The sequence below is a fragment of the Ctenopharyngodon idella genome, chromosome 16 (assembly GCF_019924925.1).
Source record: "Ctenopharyngodon idella isolate HZGC_01 chromosome 16, HZGC01, whole genome shotgun sequence".
NCBI classification, from domain to species: Eukaryota; Metazoa; Chordata; class Actinopteri; order Cypriniformes; family Xenocyprididae; genus Ctenopharyngodon; species Ctenopharyngodon idella.
The window spans coordinates 6764023-6789492 of NC_067235.1; the positions used below are offsets into that span (position 1 = coordinate 6764023).

The window sequence follows — 25470 nt, forward strand, 5'->3', positions numbered from 1 at the left end:
AATTTTCATTTTTGGGTGAACTATCCCTTTAATAAGATTTGAAATTAAATTATAAAATGGTAGACTAAGATAATAAATTTTACTAATATTTACAAATGTTTATTAGTGGGATTAATACGAGTGTCTCATTCATGGGCAGTATCTAATAAGTCTAAAAAGTACTATTAAATGGGATACCTGTGACTATTGGGATGGTTTTTAAGAAACTCACTAACTTTATTAAGTAGTTATATTAGTCAGAAGTGGTCAGATCCCCATATAATTCAATGGCAAAAATGTGCAGTTTGTAAAATATGAAACTTGTCTCTGACTACCAATTGAATAAATACTAGTGTCAGATAGCAAATTGTTTTATGGTAGATTGCTAAATGTTAAAACGGCTTGCCATATATAATGTCGAGTCTCTTGAGTTAGTGCAGTGTGGTATCAGCGGGCTTTAAGATTGTAATGTCACTATAGAAACCGCTGGAAAGAACACAAGAGTTACCATGACCATTGCGGACAGGCGTTTAGTGCGTGAGATGCCTGTGTGTCCGCTTCACGTGCGCTGCAACGCAGCTATTCAGCATCTTTCTGTTTAGCCTGCGCTTTGCATCTTTATAGCATCATGATATGAACATCCCGTTTTAAAGTTTTATTTGCGGAAATTCCACGAGATTTTTTTCCCAATTTTGTTTGTTGGCTTACTGTTGCGTAACAGAATGTTGATTTGTTGATCAAACATGCATGTCGCTTCGACCATGAGGATTATATGCACTGCGGCACTACACTGGAGATATAACAGCATTGCGCTCTAACTTCTTTACTTTGATAACTTTCACCTTTTGTGGCCATGAGTGTGGAGAAGCCAAACTTTCTGTCTCAACCTGAAGTGAAAAATATATATTTCTATCGGAATGGGGATCCGTATTACGAGCCCAGGCGTTTGGTGATCAACGCGAAGAGGGTTTCGACCTTCGACACGCTGCTGCGGGAGGTGACTGGTGGAGTCCGGGCTCCGTTTGGAGCTGTGAGGAACATCTACACGCCCAAAGCGGGACATCGGATAGACTCACTGGAGCACCTGAGGAGCGGAGAACAGTATGTGGCTGCTGGACGAGAGAAGTTCAAAAAGATAGAGTAAGACACCTTAAACCTATCTATCTATCTATCTATCTATCTATCTATCTATCTATCTATCTATCTATGAATGTTCTCAGAGCGTTCAAGGTTCTCTCATAGTTATAAACAAACGTTCTTCCAGTAACGGTTGGGAACTGTCTTTAATAATGTTCTCGAAACGTTAGGACAAATCTGGATGTTTTCAACGTTCCGAGAACACTCAGAAATAGCGTTTTCATAACTTATTAATATTAACATTAGTAAAACGTCCTTACAACATATTTTTGTTAGCTGGGCAGGTGGCCATAATCGCGATCACGGAGAGATCTAACAGTTATCAAGCAACGTTCTCAGAACTTTGACAAACGTTTTAGCAATGTTCTCTCAACGTTATGAGTAGGGCCCTATATGATTTCCGCGATGCAGAAAACGCGGACGGAATCGCGGAATCCAATCATAAAAATAAAATTCATTATATAACGCGGAATGTCACGGAATTTGTCAAATTTTTTGATGAATGAATAAAAAGCAGGTCAGTACACTTAATTTAAATCGCGATATAGACTAGTGTCTGTGAATATTAAACCGCAAAAAGACTATTTACATATGTATTCTACATGTCTGTGTGTCTCTGAAATTAATGGCGCAGAAGCGCAGTTTCATTTACCACACACACACACACTGAAGCACGTGTGACGCTCGCGGTGTTTTCACCCTCTGTCGCCTCACTATATGAGGACATGAACGCACAAAATTCATCTCCAGAGCTGCTCTGAGTCACTTCATCAGCATTTTACCGCTTTGTTTGAGAAAATCTATGGTCATACCATAAACACACAGAAACTCAAAGCTCTTGGCAACGTCAAAATAAAAGTTCAATTTAACTTTACAGAAACATATTACTGTTGTACAGTAGAATTTAGATACATTTCAATGTAATAATAATACTAACACTAATAGACGTAATAAATTATTAAAACTATATTTTTAAGGAACAATCTGAGTTTTTCTTCCATTCCACAGTAAAGGTCTGTTGTGCAGCACTTTGTTTGATAAAAAAAGTTTAATTTCATGATTAAAAGATAAATTAAATTAATGTTATCCATTCATTTGATTGCCAGAAAAATTAAAATACACAACAGAATTTCTGAAAAAAACAAAACAAAAAATTCTTAAAAATACATTTTTTAATTAATAAATTTGATGTTTTTAAGAATTCAATTAATTAGACGTTCTTTTTGATTATTAAAATTTCATTTAACCATTAAAATCGAGTCCAAAAAATTAAAATGGAAAAAACGGAATCTAGAAAAATTAAAACGGAAAAAACGGAATTTGGGAAAAAATAAAAACAGATTTCATAGGGCCCTATATGAGCAAACATTCTTCCAGTAATGTTAGTCTTTCATAATGTTCTCAAATGTTAGCATAAAAACACGTTTAGGCCTATACATCGCTCATGAAACGTTTCTTTCTGAAATGTTTTAGTTGGACATTGTCTAATGTTTTTTTTTTTTTTTTCTCTCTCTCGGATAGAGGTGTTTAAATGAAGCCTTTTCAATCCAGTTGAGCTATCCGAATGTATTACTTGTGTGCATGTAAATGTATATCTTAACCTTGCCTGATCAAACCTAAATATGCCATGAGGACATTTACACTACCAGTCACACATTTACACATACATCAACTGATTCTCAATTTTCCATATTTTACAATGGCAGCAAAGTTACGAAAACTCTGTAATAGCACAATTGAAAGTCTGGGAATGATGCAGTGATCAAAACGGGGCACAAATGAAAACTGCAGAGTCAGAGTCAACATTAATCAACCAACTTCATGAAGTGCATCCTGGGATGCACTTTTAGAATGAAAGTTGTATGGTGGACAAATGATGATGCTTTGCCTTCACTTTCTGATCCAATTTTAAAAAAAAATAAAATTTTAGTTTCATAAAGTTGTAATAAAAATATAGATAACTAATTTCACGTATTTAAGCATGAACTTTTAGATCAAACACATTTTAACTTTCATTAATTAAATGTTTTATGGCAACTAATAGGAGCTTCGCAAAATCTGCAAATAATCTTTTACTTTGCAATGTGAAAGGGGGGAAAGTAATTTATCTTGCTTTCTAGTTATTTACAGATAGGAACCAGGAAGAAAAGAACGCTTCAGCCCAATGGAGTGGTAAGGACAAATATTTACACTTTATTTGTACAGCTGAAATCTGTGTATGTGTCTATATGATGAATACAAACTCAACTCCTATATAAAACACTGCTGATCCCTTTAATTAAGAACAGAGCACAAACATTCAGTGTATAGCAGTCAGTCACTACACTAGGTTGGTTGTTAATGGGTTCAGCTGGGTATATATGTTCATCCACGTGTCCCAGAGGACTACTGTAGCTATGTACCAGAACACTAAAGACCCCTTTAGATTTAGACATTGCAAACAAAGCAAATGATTTAAGAACATGTTTTTTCTAAACACATTCTTTTTTTCAAGGTATATGTTTAAAGGAAAAGTATAGCATGCAGGTCCCTTCACATGTATGTCTAGTCCATTAGTGTGCTAGTTCAGCATATCGCACCTGCTTTTAGCATTCAAGAAAAACTACCTAAGCGAGGTGTAATGTTTAGACACACACACCGTCTGCGTTGTCGTCTGGGAAGAATCACTTTGTTGTCGGCTCATTTGGCAATGAATTATTAACCTGTGAATTATTATCCACCTCCTTGGATGCATATTTAAGTCAATGGCTCTGACCCAATGTGCAAACAAAGCTCTCCGGAGACTGAATGACACTTCATATACTCCCGCTGTACTCAAGACTAGTCAAAGAAGAGAAGAATGAAAAGAAAGAAAGAAAACGAGCACAGGGACTTTACAACAGTCTTAAAATTTTATGAACTCTCTGAAGCAAAGAGAGTGAGTATCGTCACACCTGCTCAGAGCCCACTTTGTTATTGCGGTGAACTAAATGACTGTTGCCTTGGTAATTGGTGATACAATGTCCTAATCATCATTAGGCAAGATTGAACAGGCCAGTTCATTTACGATGAGGGCCACACTTTGTTCCTAGCTACTGGCTCCTGATTGTCTCAATTAGAGCGGCTGCTTTGGCCTGGCAGCGTCCCAAAGACTCACCGTCCCTCTGCTATTTACACAAGCGCCTGTGGGGTTACCAGGGGATACGGCAGGGGCCCGAGAGACACTGAAACACTAGATGAGAGCAGTTGTCTGTCTGTGTTTGGGTTGAACTGAGCAAGGCCCTCACTTAAACACACTGGTTAATCGAACTCGCATCTGACCCTGACAGCAAGTGAGCAGCTCTCACATTTCATGTCTTGAGGCCGTGTTTTCTACTGTCTGCTCAATGCAGTTTCCTATTTATTTTCTTAGATTCAATTGTAAAGTGTAAAAAAAAAAACAGATTCAACATTACCTATCAGTTACAAAAGCTGATAAACTAATACAGTTGTGTTTCTGCTGTAGGGTAGTGGACTTATCATTTTTATTTTAACCACCCTATCCTCCTGGGACCCAGGAATAGACTTTTGTCCTCTGTAGTGGACATTATATTTTAGTGAATTTCTCTGACAACATACATGTCACAGTTTTAAGTCTAGATGTCTTGTAAAGAGCACATTCAGGGCTTTTCAGAGATACCAAATGTTTGGAAGTTTCACAGCGTCAACTGCCTCTCCTTGGTCTTTAAATATGACTTGCATTAATGTAGCGATCAAATTTAACACTCTTATGGAAAATGATAATATTTTGTAATTATCATTTAAATTTGACTAATTTTCAAATTATGTGATATAAATCAACATCCCAGGAAAACGTTATGGGGTTTCAAATCAAAATATGACTTTCTGTTACGAAACAGGACATCGATTTCATACATGTCCACTGTAGAAGACACCAGGACTTAAAGCATGTTCATTAGGCATTTTGAGAGACGCAACAAGTGAATAGGGAAAGAAATTATATTTCAATATTCCTATGAAATATTAGATATTATTATGAAAATCTTGCCAATTATTACCCCCATTATTACACTTCTTTTTTCATTACATGTTGCCCCAAGAACATATTAATATGCAAATTAGATACAATGTATAGCAGGGTTTTTCCTGGCTCAAAATGAGGCGGAGGTGGTAAAATCCTGACCACGACAGAAGAAAACACTTTTTACAAGCATGTATTTTAGGTATTTTAATATGAAGATAATAAGATTTTTATTTTGAGAACACTGCCATACAGTGTTTCCCACAGGATTCTGTTTTCTGTGGTGGGTGTACCTCTGTCCCTATAGGATTTATAAAAATTTTGTACATTTTAAAGATAAATTCATTAATCTGGTGCACTTTGAGAGATCAAAGCTCCAACCCATCTTCAGTGTGCAAATTGAACAAAGAAAAAGTCTTGTACCTGAACTTTAAAGGGCTCTATAGGGCTTGTGTGCTAGAGATGTGCGGATCAGCTCTAACATCATCCAAATCCAAACCTAAGATTTTCTCTGATTTAGATATCTGCACCTGATCAAACAATTATTCAAATTCTCAGTGTTAAGCATGATGGTATAATAACATATCACACTTAAGTAGACTGCTTTTAAATGAATATTTAAAATAAAAGTTCACGCTCTCGCAGAATGTCCTGAGCGGCTCCGTTCGAGGCCAGCAAGTTGTAGGGCCAGAGTGAAAGTGGTCTTTCCGGCCTGGAACCCCATTTTCTGCAGTGGTGGATGGGCGGGACGCTTCGAGAATGGACAAAGGCCGGGAAGCCACAATGGAACCATGGTAAAGGGGTATCTGAGCATGTGACTGCCTGTCTGAGTTTTGTCGACACTCGACAGCCAGAGGCAGCACAGAATTTAATGGAGCTGGCCGTCTCGTAATTCTCTATGCAGGAAAAACCCTGTATAGATTGAATATAATAGGAAAACACACTTGTGGCTGTTTTACACACATATTGCATAAAGCAAAATGGTATATCAAATCATTCCGTTATATCTTTCATAACATAGTTGAGAATCATCTTTATACAAAGGTTTGTATAAAAAATCCTGAAATCTAAAAATTGATTGGTGATGTAAAAAAAAATCCTATTGTTTTTGCCTATTTGTCTATTCACGTCTTTTTTTTTTTTTTTTTTTAAATTAGCCCTGGTGTCCACTACAGAGGACATAATTCAATAATTTTCAAACATGTTATTTTTCTATTTTTTCTCATGCTCTAAGCAATGTAATGACATGAAAAAATACTAAATTCACAAAAGGTTTTTTTTTTTTTTTTTCTGGTTCTCAGGAGGATACGAAACTTGTTAGTAAGTGTGCTTGAAGAAATACAATTCAGCATACCTTTTAACTATTGTTTTTTTTTTTTTTTTCATCTTCCTTTAGTGCATAATGTTGCTGTTTGAACATGAAAAAGGTCTACAAAGTTACAAAGCACAAAGTCACTCCAAAGGGAGTTATTCTCTTTATCAGTGCACAATGTTTCTGAATTGCCTGAAATGCCTCAATTGTTGTCTTGAGTTTTCTTCTGGGAATGTACACATCACAATATTCCTCATTTAAAAATTCCCGCCCAAGGCACATGCGAGGCCTGGTTGAGTTGCGTTAGTAGTGTGTTGAAACTCACAGTTATGGTAATGGGCGAGATGTTTCCGAACACGCTCAAAGTGGTTGACCAATCACAAAACATTTGGTCCAGCCGACCAATCAGAGCACATTGTGCTTTTTGGAAGGAGGGGCTTCACAGAGACTGGAACTAAAGTGAAAAAAGTGAAAGTGACATGTGAAGGCCAAGTATGGTATCCCACACTCAGAATTTGTCCTCTGCATTTAACCCATCCAAGTTAGCGCACACACACATTTGGAGTAGTGAGTAGTGAACACACAAAGTAAACCATGGACACACACACCCGGAGCAGTGGGCAGCCATTTTTGCTGTGGCGCCCAGGAAGTGAGTGGGGGTTAGGTGCCTTGCTCAATGGAATTCATTTCCATATTTAATTTTTAAAACCTTTAACTTTTGATTAACTTTTTAAAGGGAAACCAAACATGAGATTCAGAGTACCATGAGTAGATTAATACTGTTATTGTGTGTTACATACATTTAAATCTTTTTCCTATGTGCAGTTGAAACCTGTTCCTCAGAGTCGTGTGATAGTGTCTGCCAGATTCCTCAAACCCATCAAAGAACCCTGTGCAATATTGTAAGTACTGTTTATTTCTTTATTTTATAGTCCTGAAATTTAGACACACTTCAATCCATAATTGTTTAGTCAGCATTACTGCAAACCTTTGAACCTTAGGCCTGGTTTCACAGACAGGTCTTAGATTAAGACAGGATTAGTCCTTAGTTCAATTAGTACATTTAAGTAACTTTTACTTAAATGTGCCTTAGAAAAAAACATTACTGGTGTGTATCTTGAGACAAAACTATGGCACTGACATATTTTAAGATAAGCCAGTGCAAGTTGCTTTCCGTTAAATCAGCTCAAACATGCATTTTAGTCTGGCACTAGGCTCAAGCCTTGTCTGTGAAACTGGGGATTAGTGTCTAAAAGCAGCATTTGTGTTGTGGGTTTTGTTTTTCTTTTCTTTTTTTCAGATTTAATCAAATATCTCTGTGGGGCACTTAAAAGCCTAAGCAGTTCACTCAAAAATGAAAATTCTGCCATTATTTATACTCCCTCCTGTTGTTCCAAACCCATTATGCTGTTTTTTAAGTATATTTTTGGAGGAATTTTGCAGCTCTTTGCACACAGTGATAGCTTATAGTAACAACAGCAGTCAAGTTTTGAAAGGGAAAAAACACCTAAATAAATAAATAATCAAACAGGAAGTTGGATGTTTGGGAAGAATTTTCATTTTGATGAACTATTCTTTTAAGCAACTAATGAACCAGCGCTCTATGTGTATGTATGAACTGTATGTGTTTTCTATTTATGAATGGATGTACTGTATTCATTCATTTTGTTTCTTTGTACATCTACAATGTTACAAATATACATTTGTAATATAAATGTAAATTTGTTTTTCTGTGTACTCAGTGTTGTGGCAAATGGAGATGTCCTGAATCCAGCGGTGAGGCTTCTGATTCCCAGCCGTGTGATTGGCCAGTTTGAGCGGATTCTGGAGATGATCACAGAGAAAATGGGCCTGCGAATTGTGGGGGGTGTGCGGAGGTACATAAAAGTTAATTTAGTTTATATTAGTCAGAATTCATGTTCATGAATTGGCTTCTAAAGGATTTTTTTTTTTTTTTTTTTTTTTCCCAGAAGGGAAAAAAAGTACTAGCTGTTTTTTACCTAATGCTGCTGGCAGTTGCTCATTAAAATCAGAGGTTGACTCTTGTGCACTTGAGTTATTTATTTATTTATTTATTTATTTTTAAGAGCAATTTAAAAAATGACATCATTTCAGATATTTCGGAATTTAGACCATAATTTACTTTCATTATTGTGCTTCTCCAGGACACTCCCAGCATTCTCAGAACTATGGCTAACGCTCTGGCAAGGTTCTCTCAAAGTTATGAACAAACATTTTTCCAGGAACGTTAATAGAATGATCATTTGAAGTTATCTGGTCTTTAATAATGTTTTCAAAAAGTTAGCATAAAAAACATTATTTATACATCGTTCATGGAAAGGTTTTTTTTTTTTTTTTTTCTATAAAAATTTCTATTTTGATTGTAATAATGTAATGTAATGTTTGCAAAATGATAAAATGGAAACATTCCCTAAACATTTGCATGACCAAGAAATGTTTTTAAAACATTTAAAAAACTGGACATTTTGAATCTTCAGACAACATTCAGAAATTGTTTTCATAACTTAATGGGAGGGAACGTTAGCAAAACGTTCTTAAAACATATTTTTGTTAGATGGACTGTACAAGCCTGAAAAGCTTCATGAAAAGTCCTTTAGATGATAAGTGCCCTTTCCTCATTTGGGAAAAGACAGTATTAATGTGTCATCTAAGCAATATTTACTTAATTTAGCCTTTAACATCTTCTGTTGCAGCCTCTACACATTTGAAGGGACTCTTGTTATGGATGGAAAGGAGTTAGAAAATGGACAGTTTTATGTTGCTGTTGGCCGAGACAAATTTAAAAAGCTTCCTTACAGTGACCTCCTGTTCAGTAAACCCATAGGCATAAAGCGAATGAACGGGTAAGAGAAAGACACAGTATTTTCAATGCAGTGAAGCCTGTTTTTAAACAGATTGTAATTGAATGTGATTCTAGGTCAAAAGCAGCATCACTACCACCTATATACAAATACAGACGACAAAATGGAGATGTGAGTACAAAAACAAAAAATAAAAGATTTTGCGTTGGGTATTCATATGTTAAATTGTTGAATATTTCTGTTGTCAGGTAGGGAACCATCATCTCAGTAAGTCTGAGTATGGACAGGAGAAGAGCATTCCTCCGGACCAGAGCTCCAAAGAACAGCTGTCGTCTATGGTCAGAGAGATCTCTCAGGCCAGACTCATGAGCATACGCAAGAAGAGGAGCGAACTCACAGCGTCTAATGAGGCTCAGGACAATGGTAAGAGACACACGTTTGACCATCAGTAGAAAATCTGAAATCAATGAAGAAATTCATATTTAGACATTTGTCTGTCCAAAACAGGAACACAGCATGTACAACTACATACACTAGTTTTCTAAAGTTTTGGGTCTGTAAAATTTTTAAAAATGTTTTTGAAAGAAGTCTCTTATGCTCACCAGGGCTTCATTTTTAATAAAAAATACAGTAAAAACAGTCATTTTGTATGATATTATTACAAATTTACAACTGTTTTGTACAATTTATTTAAAAAAAAAAAAAAAAAAAATTCCTGTTATTGTAAAGTTGAATTTTCAGCATCATTACTCCAGTCTTCAGAGTCACATGATCCTTCAGAAATCATTCTAATATGCTGATTTGCGGCTTAAGAAACATTTCTCATTATTATCAATGTTGAAAACCGTTGTTCTTCTTCATTGATAAATAGAAAGAACAGCATTTATTTGAAATATAAATATTTTATAACTTTATAAAGGTCTTTTGTCATTTTTGATCAATTTAATGCATCTTTGTTGAATAAAAGTAATAATTTCTATTAAAAAATCTTACTGACCCTAAACTTTTGAACAGTAGTTTATGTACATTGTAAGAACAAAATGTACCTTTAGCTTGTCACTGTCTCATGACAAATGTTACTAACTGAATCAATATAAATAGGTTTAACACTGATTGATTTAACTGTAAAGATGCATAATCTATCACTATTACTATCTAGTTTTTGTTGTCTTTGACAGCTTTCATCATGTCTTTCTTTGCATGTGTGTCTGTACCCAAGTGTCTCAGCAGCCACTATTGTCTGGATTACGATGATGTAATTCAGTGATGCTTATATAATGCGCTTCCCTGTGTGTCCAAGAGGTGGCACTGGTGTTCTGTGAGTGTGTTGCTCATGCTCTTGCTGTGGCATGAGAGGGATTACATCATCATCATCATCATCATCATCATCATGTGTCCTCAGATTGCAGCCGGCAGTGTGCGATCAGCGCCATGCTTGACTGCACGTGTCTCTTTCCAGAACATCTCACCGAATGATGACATTTCAGTGCAAAGAGAGCCCTTTCAGAGATCGCCCGCAAATGCTATTAGTCACGCTCCAGATTATGAACGAAATTTGATTCATACTTAAATTGATGTGGTGAAAATAAAGCTCAGGAATAAGAGGCTTGGTAGTGAGGAGGTGTCACATATTGAGCAGTGTCTGTAGTTAGTGTAGAAGCGTCTCTCCCTCATTAGCACTCGAGGTCCTGCTGGTACCCAGGTGTCTGAAACAAGCCTATTAAATCTCCATGGCAATGAAGTCAACAAAAGCACATCTCTTCTGTTCTTCACGCTTTCAGGGGGAGCTTTCGTTTCTTGGGTCGAGCAGGATGTATTTCTATGTAAAAACGGTTCTTTCGTAATCTGTTGTGATTTTACACAGACATTTGTTCTGATTATTTTATGAATGAGGACTTAAGCCAGGAACATATTCACCAAGGTCATTTTAGGTGGTGATTTCAGTGTGTATGACAGAATCAAGCCAATAAACAAGTGGTAATAGTGAGTCAGTTTGACCATATCAAATTGTAAATTAATGAAGTTTCCAGTGTCGCAGGATAAATGTCTCTATTTGATTCCTTCATGCAGGATATAGGATTACAGAACCAGGGAGTTTAGTTGCCTGATGTAATCTTCTGCACTGACTAGTCCAATGTTTTACTGGAGCTGGTTGTTATTATTTGTCATCAGGAAGTGAAAATACAGATCTGTGCTCAAATTTAACACTGAATCTAATATTAAAGGATTAGTTCACTTCAGAATTAAAATTTCCTGATAATTTACTTACCCCCGTGCCATCCAAGATGCGTATGTCTTTCTTTCTTCAGTCGAAAAGAAATGAAGGTTTTTGAGGAAAGCATTCCAGGATTTTTCTCCATATAGTGTACTTCACTGGGGTACAATGGGTCCAAATTGCAGTTTCAATCCAGCTTCAGAGGGCTCTACACGATCCCAGACAAGGAATAAGGGTCTTGTCTAGCAAAATGATCGGTCATTTTCTAAAAAAAAAAAAAAAATTATATCCTTTTTAACCACAAATGCACTTGCACTGCTCTGCAATGTGCCACTTATTACGTAATCACATTGGAAAGGTCATGCGTGACGTAAGCGAAAGTACCGATCCAGTGTCTAAAAAGTAGAGCCCTTTTGAAGCTGCACTGAAACTGCAATTTTGACCTTCAACCCGTCATACCCCTGTGAAGTCAACTATATGGAGAAAAATGCTGGAATGTTTTCCTCAAAAACCTTAATTTCTTTTTAACTGAAGAAAGAAAGACATAAACATCTTGGATGACATGGGGTGAGTAAATTATAAGGAAATTTTAATTGTGTTGAAGTGAGCAGTAAAAATCCATTAATGTTAGAATTGTCTTGACACGGGTTCAAGACAAAATAATTTTAAACATAACGTCAGCATTGTTACAAATCTGTATGTGAAGTGTGAAACAAGTTCATTTGAATTAAAAGCCAAGAGAACAGAAACATCACATGCTGAATTTGTTACAACGGGCGGTAGAAGTCATTTAAAATCAACATAAAAAAATCAAAATGGACCCTATTTAATATTTACTTTCTTAATACATGTTCTAAACAAAATGTTCAAATATATAGTTTTATAATTTAAAATTCAATTTAAAGGTGTATCGTCATTTTTCTCAGTTAATATGTCTTATACTGTCTTATACTCTATCTCAAATAGTAATAGGAATAGCAATGTCAAGGCATATATAAACTGTGTACTATACCTTCAATGCAACACAAGTCGCTTTGGATAAAAGTGCCTGCCAAAAATTTTAACAATGTAACATTCAAAGGTAACGCTTTATTTTAAAGTGTCACATGTAGTGTCACAATGTTACATGTAGTTACTATAGTAATAACTATAAATTATGCCTAATTACATGCAGCTAACCCTAAACCAAACCCTAATCCTAACCCTATAGTAAGTACATGTAGTTACTTAATATTACTCAGTACTTAAATGTATAATTACAGTGTAACAAAGACACCTTAAAATAAAGTGTTACCCATTTAAATTATTAATTTCATACAATGCACTGATTGTGTGCATACATGTTTCTATGTGCTTATGTTTAAAAAAAAATACCTGCATGTAATTAATTAATTTCTGTAATTACATCTATAATTACATTGTTTACCCTTACCCTTTAACCCACCCTTAAACCTACCCATACCACCTGTTCTGTCCTTAACCTTACCCGTATTGCACCTCAATAGCAGCACAACACAATAAGTACATATTTTTTATGTAAGTCCATAATAGTTAAAGACACCTATAAAGTGGGACTTTTTTTTTAAAATGTACTTCAAAAGTACTGTAAATTTCTTTAGGTATAAAACTTTTAAATGATGAACAAATTACAGAGTACTCCTTGATTAGTTTTAAATTATTATTGTTATTATTAAACTGACGCATTCATTTAAAATGCCAATGAATCGTAAAGGCTGTTTTGTTCAGAGTAAAGCACAGTCTTAAAGCGCAGCTCTCAATGCAGGCAAAACATTTTGTATCTCTTACACTGATGAATATCCCTCTTTGATAAATAAACCGTGCATTAGAAGGCAGGAAACTATGTGCTGGAATATAACGCTATGTGCATACATTTGAATATCAATGATTTGCAGAAGATCTGACACCATTAACGAGGGAGTCTAACAGATGGCACAAGTGTTAAACGAATGTAGGGCAAATTCTCCAATCACATGGCGTAATGAAGTCAGAGAGGGTTCTGGAGTAGAGTGAGGATGTGTGGTTGTGTTTGAGAGAGGGAAGGAGGAATCAAGGGGAAATTGCTGTGGCTCCGTCCCACTCCAGTAATGACAGGGAGGGATCAGAAGAGCGTGGAGATGTACAAGAGCCGCTGATAGCTTTCACAGTTCAGTATCTCAGGGCTCCTCGTGACAATCCATCCACAATACTGTAATAATGCTGAAATAGGCCATTAAGGTGCCTCTCTCTGTGCCTCACTTCACTGATCAGAACGTGTGTGTGTGTGTGTGTGTGTGTGTGTGTGTGTGTGTGTGTGTGTGTGCGTGTGTGTGTGTCTGTGTCTGAGGTCTTTCAGCACCTCCGAACAGACTGAGATGTGACAAGTGCTAAAGTCTTGCTCGCTTCTAATTAGATCATGGCCTGCAGTGATGGCAGTAATGCAATATCTGAACCAGAGGCGAGAGACAAGAGAATAAAAGAGGATTTGGAAGAGGGAGTCAGATCCTTCTTTAAATGTAGAAATGTCATTTTCTTGTCACACAGTCTTTTCCTTGTGTCCTTACCAGCGCAATCTCATTAGTATTAAATGTACCAGAACGTAAACTGTAGCAGAGTAGTACCTATTTTTTTTTTTTTTTTTATGTGAATAATATGATATTAATCATTATTAATATCATATATAGACCGCTTCTAAAACATAACAGTATGAATGTGCAGCTTCTGAGATGAACAATTAATGGTGAAGTCTGTGAGGTTTTTTTAATTGTAAAATACTTTATCCTATCCTACCTTAATATTCAGAGACATCTATAAGCAAGAAATTAAAACTCTGTTTGATTGAGCATCCCAACCAGCCTGACATGGCAAATTGTCTGACCATGTTGTTGACAAGGAAAGTGTTCAGGAAAACCTGTTTTTAGAAATTACAGACATACACCTTTTTTGTTGTAAAAAATAAAATTTAAATTCTGTCATACAAATAGTTCATGTTTAAAAATGTTTAAACAATCTAAGCACTTGTTTCATTCTTGAATGAATCAGAATTTTTGAATGCTTCGGTTGAGTGAATCATTCAATGACTGAATGAAGCTTCTTTGGGGAATTAAAAAGTATATATATTTGTTTTGTTTTTTTTTTCCACCACCATGGTAGGATTTCCGTTCAGAAAATGCTAGTAATTTTCACGAATGTTTACAAAGAACAGGCAAGTGAAACATTATTTTTTTAAGCAGAAAAACTGAAATTGTATTTTCATGTAAAACATACTCTAATAATCTTTTTATTTATAACATTGAAAAATAATTTTCTACAGCGTATATGAATACTGTGATTTCGGACATACTACTCTTTTCACATACTGCTTTTCACCTACAATATAGTAGGGAATTATGCATATTTTGTATGCGGCTGCAGTCTTGAACGAATCGGTTGAATGAATGATTCAATGACTCACTCATAAAGACTCAAAGTCATTTGTTGCCACCCACTTGTGTAACTATGTACCTGCAAAAATGATCACTATAAAATCACCACCACTAACACAGAGACTGACAGTCCGTCTGGAACAAACACAGACAAGGGGAGTGATGATACAAATAGTGTAAAGTCAGTTACTGGTGAAATCAGTATATCCCTTACAGCAGTGGGTGACGGACTCACTCCTCACTGTCTGCTGACTAAATCAAATCATATTTTTCTTTAAATGATGTATGAAATATTCATGTTTACAATTAAGCTTAGGGCTGAGTTATTGTGTGGTTTTGAATCAGGCCCCTGAATGTATGATGTTTTGGAGGAAGTTTTTCAGAAATGGCTGTTGAAATTCTTCTGAAAGAGGCTGCTGTACATGATTGGCCAAGATGGAGGCCCGTGTAATAGTTGCTGGGCGGAGCTTGGACAATTGCCTTGGTGGGTTTGCTGCTCGCTGGTAACAGCGCTCTTATAGGAGTCTCCTGTCTGCCTCTGACAAATCAACAGGAATGCAAGAAAACACTCCGGCGAATGAAAGTCAGGACTGATTAACCCGCCCCCGGTTTTTGTATGCACTTAGACAAGGAGGAGGTGATAATCAGTGTGATTTTATACAGTCCTCCCACTAAAAACATGGTGATTTATTTTTGTCAGAAGTGGCAAATTGCTTTCCACCAAAACTGTGCCTTAAAATATTCCCAATTAAGCCCCATTGCAGAGTGATTCATACTGATTATGCAGTGTTAAGGCCATGAAAGACTCAAAATCCAGGCAATGACTTCTATTGTGAGTTATACCAGCTTCATGTCACTATTATAGGTGAATAAATTGATTAAACAGCTCTGCTGTCATCCAGATGGGATGTATGTTAAGACTATGTGCTGATGTATGAGGTTAGGGGTCTATTCTGCATTTGTTCTCAATGTTGAGATATACACAATATAATAGAGATATTGGCAGTTTTACTTTGGTATTAAGCGACTATCACTCACATTTTTTTTCAGAACAATGCAAATAATCACAGTGTAGTACAAATCTGGAAATGTTCGCACAAGAGCCACAGATCATCATGGTTACTTTGCCCTTGTGCTTTATAGAGGTGTAACAAAACACCTTATGTTGAATAGGTCTCTTTCACCGTGCACATTCCTATTCTGTAATAAGCCTGCCAATAGACTGAAGGTTACATTTGTCTTTTTAATGGCACCTTAGAAGCTTTAGTGGAAGTATATTGTTTGGCTTTTTAACGATTAGACATGATGTTTTTGAGAATGATAATACTGTCATTATGGTCATTGTTGCATTTCAAGGCTTTCACCTATTAAGAAATCATGTCTCTGTTGGTTTTCTCAGTTTTGCCTTCTTTATTCATCCTGTTTGCACAATCTTTATATAGTTTAACCTTGTAAGAGCAATTTTGTTGCCATCAACATCATGCAGCACAATGAAAAGCCCTTTTAGCTGGTAAATTTCATCTCCGCAAGGTCAGTCGCAGCTGAAGGTGGCCGTTTGGTTGATCTCTCATCTTCATTTATTGTAGAGGACAGCGTTACAGCCATGTGTTTATGACACTGCTGCAGCCTATGATTACAAGCTCACTCATTAATCTGGCTATCAGCGTGTTAAAAGCTGCTTTTATAAGCAAACAACATGATTTAATATTTTCCCCCGGGCCGGCTTGGATAGAAAAAGGTGACACTGCCAAAGCGAATTAGCCAATCAGTACGTCTTCTTAATGCTTCCCAGCAGTCTTCACTTATGAGGGAAAAACAAATGCTGGAACTGCACGTCTGAGCAGACAGGTCTATCTGTAAGCGAGCGTGTCTGAGCGCTGTGCTGTTTTCATGTCACTTCCTCATGAATTGCCATAAAAACATTACATCCTTATCCTGCATGCCAACCAGGCTGGAAAAAAAAAAAATAATTTTTTTGATCCTTTGAAGGAGGCTTATTGGATTAAGAGAAAGAAATAATATTCAGTCGTTTTAGTCTGTAGACTAAATGTGGAGCATGTTGAGAAAAATATTTTAGCACATTTATAGAGTTGCACTTGACCTGAGAGATTAATGGCTTTGAGGGACTGATGCGTCCAATATCATTATTTTTCAGTTTTTATTTCTGCTACTGTTCCTGCATTATAAACTCCATTAATGCCATTAGAACAAAAGTAGATCAAACTAGATTTGAACGTTTTTCTGAAGACAATGCTGTTGTGTTGTGGGTGATGCTGTGCTGTTGCTAAGGTGCTATGGGTGGATTCTAGGGTAATGCTAGGTGTTTTCTTCCAGTCTGGTGTAAAAAGGGTCTCTCTGATTGTTTGGTCTGTAGATATGGCTCAGATCTCTGCTTGAATGAAGGAACACACTTTACATTATCTGCAGTAGAATTCATTACGATTTAAATTCAAATGACTATTAAAATCAACATCACAGAAAAGCATCTAACTGTAATGTCACCAATGCTCGCGTTGCTAATATACCAATACTATTACTAATATACTAATAGTTGTTTTATAAGCACTGTAGCTCAGTGTAGCTCAGAAAACCAAAGAAAACTACTCAGGACAAACAGAGGCTCATGAACACTATCACAAAACATCACACATACCACGTTTCATCAGGTAATGACACAGAGTATTAAGAATTAAAGGTATGTAAACTTTTGAACAGGTTTTCTTTAATAAATTCAGCTATTGTTTTGTCTGTAAACATCTGTTATGTGAAACAGCTTTTTCAGGGCAAGACTAAATCAAAAAACAACATGCAATTTTTACCAAGTGCATAGCAACCTCAAATTGTAAAAGTGAAATTTTATCATCTGTGATTAAACTGTTTCTGTCATACATATTTCATACACTATCAGCTTTGATGAGGTTATGAATGTGATTGGTTGCCTCTGGAGCAGCACATGTTTTTGTCCTCGTTTGCATAAGAGCAAAATCATTCAACACATTTGATGCCAGGTGCATGCATACCAATCGCATTTGCACATTTTATTACCATGTTCTCATGTTTGGCTCAATCACTTCTGCTGTAATTGATTTGCATTGCATACATTATGCATCACGTGGTCTAAGAACGAAAGTAAAGCTTGTCATAAACAGTGATGTAAAGCAGAATTCATGACGGCGGAGTGGTTCTGATGCTCTGTCTCGTTGGTTGTGTAGTTTGCTTGGTAACATTATGTGGATGAGAGAAAGCTATAGCGAGCCTTAGGAGGTCTTTATTAAAATAATCCATAAATACCTCATCTATAGTGTGTAAACAGCAGGACTTGTTCTTCTCCGGCCCGCGGGAGTTAAAAAGATTGGCCGAGTGCCTAGCAACCAATGACTGCCTTAACAGCTTCACATGTGTGAGTTCTTCACATCACCGCTGGAGCTCTCGGTCTTTTGTGTAAAATCGGCCGAGAAGTGCTGAACACCTGACACGAGTCTTTCAAATACACATCTCACTTCATAAGTGCAGTGCTGCTTTGTTTACTTGTCACCACTTGTGTCTTTTGTGAAAGTGTTCATTTCTAGCTATGAATGGAGTAGATGATGTTCTTCAATCACTCTGCTCAGAGTTCGTTCTAAACCTCTAACACTAAGTGTTAAACTTGTGTGGTTGATTCTGCCTGAACTGCTAAGACTGTAGCCTAGATCATTTTGGTTATGGTTATGTATGCTTTAGATTGTTGTTTTTTGTAAACCTGGCTCCTTTTAGTACATTTAAGGCAAGACATTTTTTCAGCAACTGTTCAATTTTGAGATTTTGGCCTATATGTTTGGCTTTTCATAACGTGTTTCAGACTAGTGGAAAGAAAACATTATTTATCTATTTGTATCTGTAGATTTAAATTACAATACATACCTTTAAAGTCAGAAATCTCCACTTTAGCAGCACTTACATACATTTTATTTCTAAAAATGTGGTGAAAATGTGTCTTTCTGGCTGTTGACGTTTTTTTTTTTTTTTTTTTTTTTAAGTGAATAAAAAGATATGTCTTAAATTTCCTCTGTAAAAACCTGTCAACAAAACAAGATTTTTGAACCTGGCTTTGAGATATCTGTTTTGGAAATGTATGCAAATTAGTGCATATTTAATTAGATAATGCCTAATTTGCATATTTAAACATAACATTTCAGAAAACTAATATAAAAAATGTTTGCAGTTCTTAAGGCTGGGACACACCAAGCCGACAGTCGGTCAACGTCGGGCCATCTGCGAGCATCTGTCGGGCTAGTTTTTGCAGTGCATATGTTTCATACATCGGGTTCACGTTGGTGGCAGTTTGCCCGATTCAGCATGTTGAATCAGTGTCTGGGCCGTCGGTGACAGTGGGAACTCTGATTGGATGTTCAGTTTAGATTCACAATTAAAGTGAAAGTGATGAAAGAGAACAAGTAAGTCAAGACAGCACAGACAGAGGACTGGTCTAATGTTACATTATCCAACCCGAGCATGCCAAAACGTGAATATTTTCATAACAACATGAGCTGGTTAAAATGAAGAAAGTTATCAACATAACTGATATTCAAAATGGTAAGCAGGCACTGCTTTGTTTATGTTTCGTATATCTGTGCATATCTCATTTCCTTGTTTCAGTTTCTCCTTTTGAATGACAAATATAGACTATTGATAACTGCTGATATAGAAAGTTAATTCTTTACACGCACGTGCTAGTTTGCAGTCAGTTGTAATCTGTGCTGTGTTCAAGCGCAGATTTTTGGTCCAGATGCATCCAAAGCAAGGCAACAACACCATCGGTTTTCGTCACCACTAGTTTTTTGAAGTCGGCTTGGTGTGTCCTAGGCTTTAAAGGGACAGTGAAGGGGTACATATACTAGGGGAAATATACTCTTGTTCCATAGTTACAGGGTAAGTATTACATTTGCGGATTGTAAATTAAAGTGGTGCTTGTTACCCTCGTTTCATGTAGTTACAGGGTAAGTATGACATTGCGGGCTGTAAATTAAAGTGGTGCTTGTTACCCTCTTGTTTCATGTAGTTACAGGGTAAGTACAATAAAAATACACACAATCTGATATCCGAAATCCGAAACCTTTATTTAAAAAGCAACTTAATTCAAAACTGGTTTACAACATTTCTTATTCATTTATTTATTTATTTTTTTAAATCAACTTTTCATTTCAAATTATAAAGTCTTGACAGAAAGTAGCACGTTTTGTCCTTTTTTTCTCTCTTGCTTGGCTTCCTTCCTGCTCTTGTTCCTTTTCTTCTTTTTCAGTCTTTCCACTGATGAATCTTAATTAAAAAGGAATCCTATTTGCTATTCTGTATTATGTATTAAAAGAAAATACAGTACACCCAGAAATGTTCTCATGATTTACTCATCTTTTCACTTCCAACCAACGTTCACCAGCATGTGCATGAGAGTCGTCTTCATGTTTGATGAAGCACGTTGTAATAAGCAACGTAAAGCTTTAAGCTTTAATGGCGTTCTCGCGCGAGTTTCACATGAGTTCCATCTGTTTTTCTGTCTTGTCTGTTTCTCATTATTATTATCTGTTATTCTGTGTATTTTGTTTTGAGTAGTAATTAAAAAAAAAAAAAACGAATGGCATTCGATATTCGCGTGACTTTTTGCATAAGTTTCTCGGCGCACTTACTTGCCTCAAGTTTTGTCAAGCATGAACTCTCAACCCTCTCATGCACGTGCAGGTGACAGTTGTTCAGAAGCTTTAGTCTAGTTTAAAAATGTAAAATGTTTGGTATTTTTCTTGCAAACACTTATCGTTTCACTTCAGAAGACATTGATTCATCCTTTGGGGTCGTATGGATTACTGTAGTTATTACTATATGAGCTGTTTGATGCTTCGACTTTTAGGAACACATGAGCTTGCATTATAAAGCATTCCCAGAGATTATTTATTTTTCTAAAAAACCTTTGTGTTCATCTGAAGAAGGAAAGTCATATACATCTTGGATTGCATGAGGGTAAAAGATGAGTAAATGGTGAGGACATTTCTGGGTGTGCTGTATTTTCTTACAGGATAATACATACAGAATTTAAAGAAAGAAAAAGTAGAAGAGGAACAGAAGGAGGAGGAAGCCAATCAAGAGAAATGAATAAGTGCTGTAAATCTGTTTTGAAATAAGTTGTTTTTCAAATAAAGGTTTCCAAGTGATATCAGATTGTATGTATACATGTGTTTTTATTGTACTTACCCTGTAACTACATGAAACCAGAGTGTAACAAGCTCTACTTTAATTTACAGCCCGCAATGTCATACTTACTCTGTGACTACATCAAACAAGAGTATATTTCCCCAGTATTAAAAAAATTGCAATATTGTAGTTTTACTTGCCTTGAAACAACTCAATCAGTGCACTTTTGCAATAAAAACAAAATACTGTGTAAATGCACTGATATGTAGCCTACCCCGCAAGTTTAAAAAAAAGCCTTTATATATTATTACACTATTATTACAAAAAGGTGCACAGTGTATGTTCTCGCTAAATTGCTCCCAAACGTAAGATTGTTGTCTATCATAATAGTATAAGTACCCCTTAGTTCTAAAATACTTACAGTATAAATAATTTGTTATTTTCCTGGTTGTTACCCCTTTATTCCCAAGACTTTACATATTGTTCCCCTTTACTTACACATAGGCTACTTACTTTATAGGTACACTATAATTACTGGAAGTTACGCTGTCAGATTACCAACATTCTTTAAAATATCTTATTTCAGCAGAAGAAATAAACTCATACAGGTTTGGAACAACATGAGGTTGAGTAAATGATGACAGAATTTTTGGGTGAACTGTCCCTTTAATGTAACCCAATCAACTGCAAAAGTATGTTGATACCCTACTGGAGTATGTTGTCATAACATTAAAATTTGACTGTCTCCACATGTCGTAATATTTACTGATACTGAATTGTGATTGGTCTTTGCATTTCTTCAAAATTCGTAGCCGTCTTTACACTACACAGTGACTTACAGTAATTCTCATGCACAGTCGGCAGAAAGCAAGACTGAAGAGAAAGACGCATTTATTTGCAGAGAAATAAAACCTACTATCCAACAGCAGTTGTGCTGGAAATGAAGGCTTAAAAACAGGCGGCAAAAACTTGCGTCATTCGAGTCAGGATTTATACCCCCCCCCCATCCCCCATCCAACAGCCTTTAATGAAGGTTTTAAAATATTATTTAATTTGATTTAGCATTTTTATGAGACAAGCCCTTCTCTCAATCACATTTAACTGTTTATTGTTACATTAGCGGTCCTGCTTACAGTCTGGGTTTTGGACTACAGTTAATAAATGTGAGCGATTTCCATAAAATATTCAAAGAAGCCCATTATTGCTATGCCGGCTCATCTCCACTGCTAAACTTCAATCAGTTTTGCATTTGAAACGCATTAAATGCCTGGGTGAAATGCTATCATCTGCACAAGCAATATTTTTATAGCCACTATTGGGGAAAGCGTGAACTTATATGAGGTGCATTAATTCTGCTGTTTAATTATTTAGAGTATATTGATTTCACACACAATGTTTGGATTTATTGCTCATTAAGTATTTAAAACACTCGTGTAATTTTCTTGTTTACTAGAGAGTACAATGGTTTGACTGTAAATCTTGCAAAAATAATTACACAGAACCGTCAAAAGCTAATGGTCATTTAAAAATCGACTCTGTAATTAATTAATGAGAGATTTTAATAGGAGTGTGACATAGGCCTATTTCTGTACTTGCTTATTTGAGTTCTGAAGCTATATCCAAGTCTGTCATTTCAACCACTAGATCTGTAATGATGATCGTATTGATCATCGTTGCTTTCACCAATAAAATCACGAATTTTCATAAATATTATATATATATTTTTTATATATATAATTAGGCCTATATATGAATTTCTTTATTTCATTTTTTGGCCTTTTGCTAATTTTATTGATGCAGTTGAAAATGCAAACCATGAAGGCATGAAAGCCATTTTACTTTATCATCAAAGTTTTCATAGAAGCATCAAATTAGGATTTATATACATGATCAGATGTGTCCGTGTGTGAATGTGCAAAGTAGTTGTGACTATTGACCTGAAGCAATTACTTTGTAGTTTTAATCCTGACCATTGGATGGCGCTGCTGTTTTATCTTTTATGTCTGTGTTTGTGCAGATGATGGAGAGGACAGAAGTGCAGAGGATGACAAGTCTTCACCAGTCGAGCAGGTGAGGTGCACTAACCTCATCATGCTCTCTAATACTCTTACTAGACTGGCATAAACCCAATCTGCATACATATGATTCATTTCATAACAGAGTTACTCAGAAGTAACTCACCTTTCTGGCTAGTGTAAAGTAGCGTTTCTATATAATATATATATATATATATGCTGAACATATATGACACATATATGTTTCATAAATAAAAAAAAAAATTAGAAGGATGATTTATTTGATAAAAATATGGTAATATTAAAATACAATAATTTTACTTTATTTTAATATTACTGTTTTACTTTATTTTTATCAAATAAATGCAGCCTTGCATGCTGAGCAGAAGAGACTTATTACAAAAAAATAAAGAAAAATCTAACTTTTGAATGATGGTGTGTGTGCACACACACACACTGGTTTCCATGTTTTATGGGGGCATAGATGTAATGATTTTTATACTGTACAAACTTTATTGTATACTGTACAAACTTTATTCTATCCCCCTACACTAACCCTACCCCTAAACCTACTCATCACAGAAAACTTTATGCATTTTTAGATTTTTGAAACACTTTGGGACGTTTAGTATTTAGTGTGATTTATAAGCTGTTTTCCTCATGGGGACAAAAAATAAATGTCCCCATAAAGTCAAAATTTACTGGTATTACTATCCTTGTGGGGACATTTGGTCCCCATAAAGTAGGGAATACCAGGTACACACATACACACACCCACCCACACACACACTCAATTGAATGTTGTTTTATTAAGGAGGCAACAGAGGCCAGTCAAGATATAGACGACTCATCTAAAACAGAAATTGAACCAGCCCAAAACACAGAAGAATCACCATGTGACGGAGAAGAAGAAGAAGAAGAAGAAGAAGAAGAAGAAGAGAAGAAACAAGAGGATGAAAAAAAAGAAATAGAAGAGGAAGAAGAGGAAGAAGAGAAAGAAGAGGATAGAGAGATAGAGGATGAGGGACAGACATCTGAACAAGAGGCAAACGAAACCAGTGAAGAGACAAAGGACGGAGAAGCTGATAGAGAGGATGAAGAAGACAAACAAGTGGAAGGAGCAGAAGAGGAAAACCAAGAGAACACGGAGAATGAGGGAGATTCAGAAGAGAAGACAGAAGAGAAGACAGAAGAGAATCCAGATCTCAGTGAGGAAGGATCAGCAAACACTGAATGAAGGATGAGAAAACTTAAAGTAGTAGTTCACCGAGAAATGGTCATTCTGTTATTTACTCACCCTCATGCCGTTCCATACCTGACTTTTATGCGGAATATAAAAGGAGATTTTTTGTGGGCTGGGCTGTTGTTTCCAATATAATGAAAGTAAGATTATCAAAATGAAGATAATCAGTGAATAATTGCTTAAATATCTCCTCATTCACTTACATTGTATGGAAAAGAGAGATCAGCACATTCTTCAAAATATCATTTTTGTGTTCCAAAGACAGAAAGTCCTACAGGTTTGACTTGGCTGATGAGTAAATAATGACAGAATGATCTTTTCTCAGTTGACTATTCCTTTTAGAGTAATGATTAATGCTTTGATTACTACTAAATTATTCATATTATATTATTAATATTGTATTGAGATTATAACAATGTGAACTGATTTAATAACATAGCTTAGCCTGTCAGGATTTAAGAAAATATCTATTCTCCATTTAACATCATTACTCTACTAATATCTGCTAAGCTAGATGTAATGTTTGCTAAATATATTTATTTTAGATGCCTTTTTTAAACAAAGCTAAATATATAGATTTCTATTTCATGCCTCATGTTTTAGCATCTCCTCCATTGTTTATGACATGTGATGTCAAGTTATTTGTCATCAATATGATTATTATACTATCATTCTAACCGGTTTAACTGAGTTTGATTAACATCAGTCCTGAATGAAAAGCTAAAGTTAATTATTTAATACATATTTAAATACATCTAAATACAGACAAGTTTTACAGATCTGTCTGGATATCTCATTCATTAAGTGTGTCTTCTGTCATCAGAGTTTGTACTGTGTTGGTGTGTTTGTGTACGGTTAGTTTATTACACTAATGGTTAATGGCTGAAAGCAGGTCACTCGTTTTTGTCCATGGGGAACTAATTGGATGGTTGTGGTTTGCTATTGGCTGATCTCATGTGAGTGACAGGCTGTCCCGCCCTCGCACCAGTAAAAACACATCAGAGAAGAGATGTCGCTGCAAGAGGGAGGGGAAGTTATTTTGATTGAAAATTGTAAGGGCTCATGAATAAAAAGAAAAAATCAATAATAAATACTGCAATGATCCTTAAAATAATAATAATAATAAAAATAATTATTCATTTTGATTTCATGGTAATGTTAAAGGG

At 35.7% G+C, this 25470-nt stretch overlaps 1 protein-coding gene across 1 annotated transcript; it reads left to right on the top strand.

The window, feature by feature from the left end:
- The first annotated feature begins 302 nt into the window (after positions 1-302).
- Positions 303-25081, top strand: LOC127497964 (doublecortin domain-containing protein 2-like). The gene is made up of 9 exons (XM_051866819.1): positions 303-1119; positions 3237-3288; positions 7254-7330; positions 8171-8305; positions 9143-9292; positions 9367-9421; positions 9499-9673; positions 23064-23116; positions 23876-25081. Exons 1-9 carry the CDS (start codon positions 833-835, stop codon positions 24296-24298), a joined length of 1407 nt encoding a protein of 468 aa, XP_051722779.1. The 5' UTR covers positions 303-832; the 3' UTR covers positions 24299-25081.
- Positions 25082-25470: the final 389 nt, after the last annotated feature.